The sequence below is a fragment of the Lithobates pipiens genome, unplaced genomic scaffold, assembly GCF_037356315.1.
Source record: "Lithobates pipiens isolate NorthernLeopardFrog02 unplaced genomic scaffold, aLitPip1_a1.2 Scaffold_25, whole genome shotgun sequence".
NCBI classification, from domain to species: domain Eukaryota; kingdom Metazoa; phylum Chordata; class Amphibia; order Anura; family Ranidae; genus Lithobates; species Lithobates pipiens.
Window position 1 is genome coordinate 237,226,238 of NW_027507787.1, and position 13,078 is coordinate 237,239,315.

General features: G+C 42.4%; 1 protein-coding gene across 2 annotated transcripts in view; it reads left to right on the forward strand.

The window, feature by feature from the left end:
- Positions 1-4,044: 4,044 nt before the first annotated feature.
- Positions 4,045-13,078, forward strand: part of LOC143930981 (C-type lectin domain family 2 member B-like) — a 29,893-nt gene continuing 20,859 nt past the window's right edge. The window contains exons 1-3 of one of the 2 annotated variants that reach the window (XM_077455694.1): positions 4,045-4,170; positions 5,273-5,354; positions 12,422-12,557. In XM_077455694.1, the coding sequence (XP_077311820.1) occupies positions 12,461-12,557 (97 nt within the window). In that variant the 5' untranslated portion in view covers positions 4,045-4,170; positions 5,273-5,354; positions 12,422-12,460. The remainder of the gene's footprint in view (positions 4,171-5,272; positions 5,355-12,421; positions 12,558-13,078) is intronic. The other variant, XM_077455693.1, reaches the window with a different exon arrangement.

Genomic DNA, 13,078 nt, shown 5'->3' on the forward strand with positions numbered 1-13,078 from the left:
TACACCCCTAAGTGAAAATGTCCAAATTGGGCCCAAAGTGTCAATATTTTGTGTGGCCACCATTATTTTCCAGCACTGCCTTAACCCTCTTGGGCATGGAGGTCACCAGAGCTTCACAGGTTGGCACTGGAGTCCTCTTCCCCTCCTCCATGATGACATCACAGAACTGATGGATGTTGGAGACCTTGCGCTCCTCCACCTTCCGTTTGAGGATGCCCCACAGATGATCAATAGGGTTTAGGTCTGGAGACATGCTTGGCCTGTCCATCACCTTTACCCTCAGCTTCTTTAGCAAGGCAGTGGTCATCTGACACACATCTGACACCATCTGACCCAATAAGTTTATCTTGGTCTCATCAGACCACAGAACATGGTTCTAGTAATCCATCTCCTTAGTCTGCTTGTCTTCAGCAAACTGTTTGCGGACTGTCTTCTGTATCATCTTTAGAAGAGGCTTCCTTCTGGGATGACAGCCATGCAGACCAATTTGATGCAGAGTGCGGCGTATGGTCTGACAGACTGACCCCCCCCACCCCTTCAACCTCTGCAGCAATGCTGGCAGCACTCATACGTCTATTTCCCAAAGACAACCTCTGGATATGACGCTGAGCAAATTTATACTGTTATACAAGCTGTACACTCACTACTTTACATTGTAGACAAGTGTAATTTCTTCAGTGCTGTCACATGAAAAGATAGAAGAAAATATGTACAGAAATGTGAGGGGTGTACTCACTTTTGTGAGATACTGTATCTTCTCAAATTTGGTTAAACTTCCCCTCTTGAGTGTTTTTGGGTTACATTTGGCTTTATGCATTGGGTTGCAGCCACATGCAGGGGAAGTTCCCATAAAAGAAAAGAGAAAACGTTCTTCAGCCTCCTGGTCAGTGGCAGCCAGTCCATTAGGGGCGCAGGGGAGCCAACCCCCAATCTACATGCAGGTCGCTGGACGCATGGATTCCAATGTTTTTTTTTTTTAAGCACGTGATTAGAGCCAGAGGCTCTAATAGGCTTCAAAAAAAGGGTGGACTTGGGGTGCAGAGCACTGCGCCCTGAGCCAAAACAGTTGTGTGACGATAGCGAATGAATTTTCACTATTGTCACACTGATCCTCCTCTGGGGCAATCAGGAAATGGTTAATCAAGACCCGTTTCCCAATTGGCCAAAGGGAGAAGCAATCCTATTGGCCTAGGTCAGTGATATGCCATTAGCGGACCTCCAGTTGTTGCAAAACTACAAGTCCCATCATGCTCTGCCTCTGAGTGTCATGTTTGTCAGAGTCTTGTTATGCCTCACGGGACTTGTTGTTCTGCAACAGCTGGAGGTCCACTAATTGCATATCCCTGGCCTAGGAGGAAGAGTGAGGAGACACATGGCTAGAAGAGACGTAGGGGGAGCCCAACCGACCCACCAGCTGCCACTGTCTCCAGGGATGGCTCCCCTGCAGCAGCTCAGACACATCCTCATACATCCCCGCCTCAGACAAGGGAAGGAGGAGGAGGGGAGATGAGTGTGTTATCCCAGGCAGGACATCTGTCTCCTAAGGTAAGAAGGCCTTTCACCTTCCCATCCGTCTGTCTCCCATGCTGTGGTTGCTGGTGTTCCCCGCCTTCATATCCGTCTCCCGTCAAAGGGGGAGGGGTAGAGTTGGTTTGCCCCCCCCCCCCCCCAAATTATTGCGCATCATCCACCACTGCTCCTGGTTATTGGTTGAACCTTTCTGTCTCTTTCTTCACAAAGCCAGAGCTGCTCAGTCTCAGCTTCTCTTCTAGATTGTTTCTCCTAACCAGCCTGGAACTCTAGTCTGTCCACATAGGGGCTAAGTTCACACCTAATGTTGAATGCATGAATGTGCATTTTCTTGCGCTTTTTAAATTGCATTTTCACGCAAAACACATAAGCCAGCCCATTCAGTGTAATTGGCTGTCCTACGCACGACAAATGCACCAAAGTAGCTCTTGTACCTTTTAGTACTCTCTCGCTCTCTCTCCTCTTTGGCTTACACAGCATCAGGAACCATTAGCTCCTGCTGCTCTCAATTACAGCCAATGAGGAGGGGGTAGGGCCGATCTGCTCTCTGTGTGTGAATGGACAATGTCTATCCACAGGAGCGTGGCTCGGGATTGAGCCTGTTCAAGTGTCCCCATAGCATGGGGCTTGCTACTGGGGGCACTCGGCAGGGGGGAGGAGCCAGGACCATTGGCGGGGGACCAAAAAAAAGACAGGGGCTGCTTTGTGCAAAACCTCTACATATAGCAAGTAAGTTCAACATTTTTTTTATTTTATTTTTTAATTACAACCTTTAGAATCACTTTAAAGCTTTCTCCTCTTCTATCAGTCCCCGTCGGCACCGGCACTTTGATGGGGGTGGCTCGGGGACAGTTGTTAGGTGGGTGTGGGATAGACTTCCCTGAATAAATTAGTTTTCAGGGATCTTCTAAAGGTGGACAGGTAGGGGCTGATCGGATATACCGGAGCAGGGAGTTCCAGAGGATGGGAGAGGCTCTGGAGAAGTCCTGAAGGTGAGCATGAGAGGAGGTAACAAGGGAGCTAGAGAGCAGGAGGTCCTGGGAGGAGCGGAGGAGACTATTTGGGGGCGATATCTGCAGATGAGGTTGGTGATGTAGCTGGGGGTGATGTTGTAGATGGCCTTGTATGTTACATAGTATTACATAGTAGGTGAGGTCGACAAAAGGCACAAGTCCAACCTATGTGTGTGATTATATATCAGTATTACATTGTATATCCCTGTATGTTGCGGTCGTTCAGGTGCTTATCTAATAGTTTCTTGAAATTATTAATGCCCCCCACTGAGACCACCGCCTGTGGAAGGGAATTCCACATCCTTGCCGCTCTTACAGTAAAGAACCCTCTACATAGTTTAAGGTTAAACCTCTTTTCTTCAACAATGTTGTTGGCCTTTTGAATTTTATACAGTGGGATAGGGGAAGGCAGTGAAGGGATTGGCAGAGAGGGGCAGCAGTCGCGGATCGATGAGTGAGGTGTATTAGTCTATCAGCGGCATTCATAATAGACTGAAGGGGGGATGGGCATGCTTAATGGTTGGCCATTAAGGAGACAGTTCCCCAATAACGTTTACTGTATAAAAAAAGGTCAGTTGGCATGGACCATAGGGTGAGTACATGGATTGAAAACTGGCTACAAGGGCGAGTTCAGAGGGTGGTGATAAACGGGGAGTACTCGGAATGGTCAGGGGCGGGTAGTGGGGTCCCCCAGGGTTCTGTGCTGGGACCAATCCTATTTAATTTATTTGTAAATGACCTGGAGGATGGGGTAAACGGTTCAATCTCTGTTATAATCACACACATAGGTTGGACATTGATGGACTTGTGTCTTTTTTCAACTTCACCTACAATGTAACTATGTAAGAGTTGCAGTATATATATTGTGGGTTTTTTTGCACTAAAATTCACTAAAGTGTATGTTTTCTAAATAAATTGCATTAAAAAAAAAATGCTGCACAAATACTGTGACATAAAAAATTGCAATGGCCGCCATATTATTCTCTAGGGTCTCTGCTAAATATATATATATATATATATATATATATATATATATATATATATATATATATGTTTGGGGGTTCTGAGTAAAATAAATAAATAAATAAATAAATATATATATATATATATATATATATATATATATATATATATATATATATATATATATATATATATATATATATATATATTTTTTTTTTTTTTTTTTTTTATTGTAAACATAAAGTGTCAGAATAGAGTTTTTAAAACCTGAGGCTGTGACTAGACAGTGGAATCTCATTAGACTGGTTTGCTGCCAAAGACGAAACATGGTAGGGGTCGCGAGAGTGGAGTTACACAGGAGAAAACAGAGGAGTGCACCTGACAGCTCAGTGGTATTTTTTTTGCTTCCTGTTTTTCCTGTGATGAAGATACAAACGTTGTTGCCATAGCAAAATAATAAAATAGCTCTGGGGAAGTCCCACTCACAAGGAGGGTAACGCTCCCTATATATATGAGGATCCATACACACAGTATGGGCAGTGCAGAGCTGTCAGGTGCTCTCCTCTGTTTTCTCCTCTGTTTTCTCTTCTGTTTTCTCCTCTTACACCAATCAGTATTACATTGGCGCAGTGCTAGATTGTTAGTACACGAGGATTACATAAGGGTGAGTATTATATTTTATATTGTCAAATACCTGAAAGCATTTTGTGTTTGATCAGTTTCTGCTTGTGTATATAAAAAAGACTAAATTTAAAAAAAAAAAGCAACAAAAAGAGTACAAGTTAGTCTGTGTTATGTAAATATAGGGGTTTATTTAAAAACAAAATTAAAAAAAATAATAATAATGTAGCCTTGTGTACAGTGATTTTTCCATTTACATTTTTGCTGTGTGAAATGGCTATTTGCTCTTCTGAACAAATGTTCTGTTAGTATAGGCAGTAGTAAAATACCACATTATGGCCACTAGATGGAGCTGAGGACATATGTACGTCTTTATACCAAGAGAACACTAGAGGGATTTAGCAAAAAAAAATAAAAGTGGACCTTCAGTCATTATTGTAAATTCACACAGAATTTATAGCACACAAAATTAGAGTTTTATCACATTATCCTAAACAATGCAATATATGTGTTTATTAAATATAATAATAATAATGTAGCTATTCGTCCAGTGAAATTGCATGTACATTTGTCCTGTGTGAAGTGGGTTAAAGCCAACATTCTTTAGGATATTTTCTCTTCCGAAATGAATGTTCTGTTATTATAGGGCTATAGGCAATAGTAAAATATCACATTATGGCCACTAGATGGAGCTGAGGAGTATAGGTCATATGTACGTCTTTGCACCTAGAGAACACTAGAGGGATTTAGCAACAAAAAAAAAAGTAATTAAAGCGGACCTTCAGTCATTATTGTAAATTCACACAGAATTTATAGCACACAAAATCAGATACGCGCTTAATAACATTATCTTAAACAATGTAATTTAGGGGTTTATTTAAAAAAAATTATAATGTAGCTATTCGTCCAGTGAATTTGCATGTACATTTGTCTCATGTGAAATGGGTTAAAGGAAGCGTTCTTTTTCTCTTCCGAATGAATGTTCTGTTATTATAGGCAATAGTAAAATACCACATTATGGCCACTAGATGGAGCTGAGGAGCATAGGACATATGTATTTGTAACAAGAGAGAGAACACTAGAGGGATTTGGCAAAAAAATAAAAAAATAAAGAATTAATTGCTACATCTAATAATTTTCTCTAGTGTTTTCTAGAATTGTTACTGTGACAGACCGCCTGGCACCCTGTCAAGATACAGCTTCCTCCACTCTGGAACCAGGAACTAGGTATTTTAGCTGAAAATTGCACCCAAGAACTAGACAACACTAGCATAGATCCAACCCGGAACTCTCTTTATTGTAAATTCACACAGAATACATAGCACACAAAATCAGATAAGGGCTTGATCACATTATCCTAAACAATGCAATTTAGGGGTTCATAAAAAAAAAAAAAATAATAATAATGTAGCTATTCGTCCAGTGAATTTGCATGTACATTTGTCCCGTGTGAAATGGGTTATATAGCAAACATTCTGTAGGCTGTTTTCTCTTCTGAATGAATGTTCTGTTATTATAAGCAATAGTAAAATATTGCATTATGGCCACTAGATGGAGCTTAAGAGCATAGGAAATACGTCTTTGGAACAAGAGAGAGAACACTAGAGGGATTTGGCAAAAAAAAAAAAGAAGAAATAAATGGCTACATCTATTTGCTAATTTTACTCTAGTGTTTTCTAGAATTGTTACTGGAACAGACCGCCTGGCACCCTATCATGATATAGCTTCCTCCACTCTGGAACCAGGTATTTTAGCTGAGAATTGCACCCAAGAACCAGACGACACTAGCATAGGTCCAAAGTGGAACTCTTTATTATAAATTCACACAGAATACATAGCACACAAAATCAGATAAGGGTTTGATCACATTTTCCTAAACAATGCATTTTAGGGGTTCATAAAAAATAATAATAATGTAAATGTAAATAAAAATAATAATGTAGCTATTCGTCCAGTGAATTTGCATGTACATTTGTCTCGTGTGAAATGGGTTATAGCCAACATTCTTTAGGCTATTTTCTCTTCCAAATGAATGTTCTGTTATTATAGGCAATAGTAAAATACCACATTATGGCCACTAGATGGAGCTGAGGAGCATAGGACATATGTATTTATAACAAGAGAGAGAACACTAGGCGGATTTGGCAAAAAAAATGGCTACATCTATTTGCTAGAATTGAACAATGCTTTCTAGAATTGTTACTGTGATGGACCGCCTGGCACCCCGTCATGATATAGCTTCCTCCACTCAGGAACCAGGTGTTTTAGCTGAGAATTGCACCCAAGAACTAGACGACACTAGCATAGGTGCAAACTGGAACTCTCTTTATTGTAAATTCACACAGAATACATAGCACACAAAATCAGATAAGGGCTTGATCACATTATCCTAAACAGTGCAAACTTTAAACAGTAATATCATCAGTACATCTAATATAAAACTAGCAGCTAACAGTGATCTAATCAAACAAGAATCCAACCAACAGCTGACTAATTACCCAGTAATCTAATGAACAGCTAGAGCCCTAGACAAGCCTTGATTAGTCAGGGGGTGCCCACCACAGACAGTCGGCAACATATCTCATTAAATAGCTTTCTTTTCACACCCATTTTCTCACTGAGTTTCAGGTTGGCAGAGACCATCATGGCTTCCTTGACTATTAAATGTGATAATAAGATCTCATCTTGCATTCTATAACAGGACATCTTCCTGATTGCTCGTAGCTCCCTCAAATGCCAGGGCCATAGTCAGTAGGCATATGGCTACCCTGCAGCCCACTCTAAATGCCCCTAACCCAGGTGGGTCTGTCACAGTTACATTGTATCTCTTGTTGTAAAGACATGCGTATTTCCTATGCTCCTCAGCTCCATCTAGTGGTCATAATGCTGTATCACAACTGGAGCACACATGCATGGCAACCAATCAGTTTCTGTCTTTTATTTTTAAAGCTTAAAGTGGTTGTACACCCTTATATATACCCAGTGAAGTGACTGTCCTTTAGGTGATACACACAGATGAAACAAATCATCCTACATACGTTTTACCTGTTTATCTGCAGTCTTTTCTTCTCTACATCTGTTCAAAGTGCAGAGTTATAAAGCTTGTCTGAGAGGTCAGAAAAAAGGGGGTGGAGAATGGAAGTTACACTCTGCAGAGCTTTGAGAGCTTAATGGAGGGAAGGGACACCCCCCACCATTCACACAGGAACAGATCTGAGGCGTTCAATCACAGCCTGTATGCTGGAATTCCCTCCCCTGTCACCATTTTTTTCTCTGTGTCAGGAAAATTGGCAAAAGTGATAGAAGAGGAAGGAGGCAGCAGACAGAAATGACGCTTAAGGCCCGTACACACGGTCAGACTTTTTGACAACAAACATGCAAATTAGCTGTTTTGGAGCAACATTCGACTGTGTGTACGCTCCATCGGACAAACTTTTTCTGTTTTCATCGGACTTTTGTTGGCTGTGCGAACGGACAAACTTTTTGGCAACAAAAGTCAGATGGAGCAAAGTCCGACCGTGTGTACGCAAAAGCATCAGACTTTTGTACAAGGTACAAACACACATGCTCAGAACCAATGCAAAAGATCAGACTACAATACAGAAGTTCACCAAAGGTGGCGCTGGAGTCATTGAACGTCCTCTTTTGAAAAGGCGTCAGTACGTTGTGACGTCATTACGTTCGTGTTTGTTGTCAAAAAGTCCGACCGTGTGTATGCAATACAAACTTGTGGACCACGCCCTTTGTACAAAAGTCCACGGAAAAGTTTGTACAAAGTCCGACCGTGTGTATGAGGCTTAAGTGCTCTTGAGACAAGCACACACTATAGAGGGATATGCTTTGTTCAGATTTCATGTCTGAGGTTTACAAGCACTTTAACTAAACTTAAAGAGGAAGTAAACCCTGATGAGTTTACTTCCTCTTTTTTTCCCTGCAAAGGCAAAGCATAATGGACTACTATGCATCGCATCGCATCGCATAGTAGCCCATTATGTGTCACTTACCTGACACAGGAGCCAGCGAAGTCACCGCTGTCCCCTGTAGTCCGCCGCATCCATCTTGCTGGTGGCGTCTCGCAGCTCCGCCGCTGTCATTCGGCGAAGCCGCGATGACGTCACTCCCGCGCATGCGCACGGGAGTCGACAAATGCGGCAGCTCCATTCTTGGAACTGCCGCGTTCAGTGCGCCTGCGCGCCGCTGTCTACGGCGCATGCGCCGTAGACAGCGGTGCCCGTTTTCGGGTAAATATCTCTTAAACCATATAGGTTTAGGAGATATTTCTCGGACCTACAGGTAAGCCTTAATCTAGGCTTACCTGTAGGTCAAAGTGGTTTGCAAGGGTTTACAAACACTTTAACTTAGCTGAAGATAAAAGCTGATTGGTTGGCATGCACATCTGCTCCAGATTCCGTCTGGTTCAGTTTAGGTAAATCCCCCCAGAATTATGAGCACTTGGTAGAATTGAGAACTGAAAATAAACAAATGAATGTTCTTTTATTATTGGCAGTAGTAAAATACTGAAGTATGGATCTGAGAAGCAAAGGAAATACATATGTCTTTTTTAACAATGAGAGATCCTTTGTAACAATTATAGAGAACGCTAGAGAGAATTAGCAAATAAATGTAACCATTACTTACTATTTATTTACAGTGCCTTGAAAAAGTATTCATACCCCTTGAAATTTTCCACATTTTGTTATGTTACAACCAAAAACATAAATGTATTTTGTTGGGATTTTATGTGATAAACCAACACAAAGTGGCACATAATTGTGAAGTGAAAGGAAAATGATAAATGGTTTTCAATTTTTTTACAAATAAATATGTGAAAATTGTATGGGGGGTACATTTGTATGGCGCCCCCCGGAGTCAATACTTTGTAGAACCCCCTTTCTCTGCAATTACAGCTGCAAGTCTTTTTGGGGATGTCTCTACCAGCTTTGCACATCTAGAGAGGACATTTCTGCCCATTCTTCTTCTCTGCAAAATATCTCAAGCTCTGTCAGATTGGATGGAGAGCGTCTGTGATCAGCAAATTTCAAGTCTTCCCACAGATTCTCAATGGGATTTAGGTCTGGACTGTGACTGGGCCATTCTAACACATGAATATGCTTTGATGTAAACCATTCCATTGTAGCTCTGACTGGATGTTTCGGGTCGTTGTCCTGCTGGAAGGTGAACCTCCGCCCCGGTCTCAAGTCTTTTGCAGACTCTAACAGGTTTTCTTCTAAGATTGTCCTGTATTTGGCTCCATCCATCTTCCCATCAACTCTGACCAGCTTCCCTGTCCCTGCTGAAGAAAACCATCCCCACAACATGATGCTGCCACCACCATGTTTCACGGTGGGGATGGTGTGTTCAGGGTGATGGGCAGTGTTAGTTTTCTGCCACACATAGCGTTTTTCTTTTAGGCCAAAAAGTAAAATTTTGGTCTCATCTGACCAGAGCACCTTCTTCCACATGTTTGCTGTGCCCCCCACATGGCGTCTCACAAACTGAAATCAGGACTTCTTATGACTTTCTTTCACCAATGTCTTTCTTCTTGTCACTCTTCCATAAAGGGCAGATTTGTGGAGAGACGACTAATAGTTGTCCTGTGGACAGATTCTCCCCCCTGAGCTGTGGATTTCTGCAGCTCCCCCAGAGTTACCATGGACCTCTTGGCTCTTCTCTGATGAATGTTCTCCTTGCCCGGCCCGGTCAGTTTAGGTGGATGGCCATGTCTTGGTAGGTTTTTAGTTGTGCCATACTCTTTCCATTTTCCGATGATGGATTGAACAGAGCTCCGTGAGATGTTCAAAGCTTGGGAGATTATTTTATAACCTAACCCTGCTTTATACTTCTCCACAACTTTATCCCTGACCTGACTGGTGTGTTCCTTGGCCTTCATGATGCTGTTTGTTAATGAAGGTTCTCTAACAAATTTCTGAGGGCTTCACAAAACAGCCATATTTATACTGAGATTAAATTACACACAGATGGACTCTATTTACTAATTAGGTGACTTCTGAAGGCAATTGGTTCCACTAGATTTTAGTTAGGGGTATCAGAGGAAAGGGGGCTGAATACAAATGTACCCCCAGCACTTTTCACATATTTATTTGTAAAAAATTTGGAAAACCATTTATCATTTTCCTTCCATTTCACAATTATGTGCCACTTTGTGTTGGTTTATCACATAAAATCCCAATAAAACACATTTACGTTTTTAGTTGTAACATGACAACATGTGGACATTTTCAAGGGGTATGAATACTTTATCAAGGCACTGTATGTCAGGCCTTGTACACACGGTCGGATATTCCGATGGAAAATGTCCGATAGGACCGTGTTGTCGGATAATCCGACAGTGTGTGGGCTCCATTGGACTGTTTCTGTCGGAATATCCGACGGACCAAGTTTTCCAGCTGGGCTATAAAATTTTCTGACAACATGATCCGATCGGACTTTGTCCGATCATGTGTAGAGAATTCCGATCGGACAAAGTGCCACGCATGCTCAGATCAAATTCCTACACCAAAGCTATTGACTACTGGCCTGAACATAGTCCCGTCATAACGAAAATAACGTCATCACGTTCTGAACGATCGGATTTTCCGACAACTTTGTCCGACCGTGTGTATGCAACAGTTTCGAACAAAATCAGTCGGATTTGGTTGTCAGAATGTCTGACCGTTTGTACAAGGGCTAATACGTTTTTTTCCTATGATCCTCGGATCTATCTAGTGGCTATAATATGCAATTTTCCTAAATTACCGCAATCTGCATAATGGCCACTAGATGGAGCTGAAGATTATTGGCTGATGATCATAGGAAATAAACATATTACACACAATACGGGGAATCTTTGTGATGATCGTTCCGACACTGAGACCATCACACAGCAGATTTGGTATATAGACACCTTTCAGTTGGCATAAAGTGTAATTTATAGTAAATGCATATTTTTTCCATATATATATATATATATATCTCCACTCACAGGCCACTTTATTAGATCCCCCTTGCTAGTAGCGGGTTGGACCCCCTTTTGCCTTCATTCTTGGTGGCAGAGATACAACAAGGTGTTGGAAACGTTCCTCAGAGATTTTGCTCCATAGTGACATGATAACATCACACAGTTCCTGCAGATTTGTTGGCTGCACATCCATGATGCCGATCTCCCGTTCCACCACATCCCAAAGGTGCTCTATTGGATGAGATGTGGTGAGTGTGGAGACCATTGGAGGACAGGGACCTCATTGTCCAGTGGTGAGATGATTGGAGCTTTGTGACATGGGGCATTATCCTGCTGGAAGGAACCATCAGAAGATGGGGACACTGTAGTCATAAAGGGATGGACATGGTCAGCAACAATACTCAGGTAGGCCGTGGTTATTAAACCATGTTCAATTGGTACTAAAGGGCCCAAAGTGTGCCAAGAAAATATCCCCCACACCATTACACCCCCACCACCAGCCTGAACCGGTGATACCCCATCCCCCACACCATTACACCCCCACCACCAGCCTGAACCGGTGATACAAGGCAGGATGGATCCATGCGCCAAATTCTGACCCAACCATCTGCATGTCGGAGCTGAAATCCAGACTCATCAGACCCGGCAATGTTTCTCCAATCTTCTGTTGTCCGATTTTGGTGATCCTGTGCCAATTGCAGCCTAATTTTCCTGTTCTTAGCTGACAGGAGTGGCAGCACCCGGTGTGGTCTTCTGCTGCTGTAGCCCATCTGCTTCAAGGTTGGATGTGTTGTGTGTTCAGAGATGGTATTCTGCATACCTTGGATGTAACGAGAGGTTATTTGAGTGACTGTTGCCTTTCTATCATCTCCAACCAGTCTCCCCGTTCTCCTCTGACCTCAACAAGGCATTTTCCTCCAAACAACTGCCGATAACTGAATATTTTCTCTTTTTCCCACCATTCTCTATAAACCTCGAGAGCTGGTCATGTGTGAAAATCCCAGAAATACTCAGACCAGCCCGTCTGCCACCAACAACCCACGCCACATTCAAAGTCACTTAAATTACCCTTTCTTCCCCATTCTGATGCTTGGCTTTAAGTTCAGCAAGTTGTCTTCACTATGTCTAGATGCCTTAATGCATTGAGTTGCTGCCGTGTGATTGGCTGATTAGCAATTTGTGTTACCGAGCAATGGGACAGATGTACCTAATAAAGTGGCCAGTGAGTGTGTACAATATTTATACATATACTGTACATATATATATCTACATACAGTCTAGTGTGTGTGTGTGTGTGTGTATATATATATATATATATATTTTTTTTTTTAACCAGTTTCCCAAACTCTCAGCCGATTTTGCAGGTTTATGGAGGATGGAAGGGTCAGCGCTCTGTGCTCCGGCTCCAGAATACACTTATTGCCAGACATACAAGGCAGACGGTGGACCCGGCCGTGGCACCAGTGTCTGTGGTATGTGAATATATAATGAACTAGGATATTATTTGCAGGATTATTTTAATCATAAATTGTGGTCATTTTTTATAACCTTTAGGTCATTCGGTGGTGGATTTGGCAGCCAGTATTGTATAATACAGTATTGTGGTATAAGAAGGAGTGGCCCTTTAAGAAATAAAACTAAGCAGTATTGAAGAGGAAAGGATGGGGGGGGGGGGGTGCCAGGTGACTGTAACACCTCATTCAGATCTTCCCCTCAGTCCGGCCCAGTTTTACCGTCACCTCTCCTGGACTGAAATGACTTACTCTGATTTCACTGCACACTGTGAGCCTCTCACCATGTGCATTAGAAGCTGCAGCAAATCAGATAGAGCCCCGCCTTATTTCTTGGTTGGGGACATCCAGCACCATCTAGCTCTTGCTTTCCCATCCTAACTGTCCCTGGCCTGCTTCTTCTGATTGGGGGGATTTCAGTTCTGTCGATCATGGAGGCTCAGCATACCATGTGGGTTCTACCTGGGGGGAGGGTCTGCGGG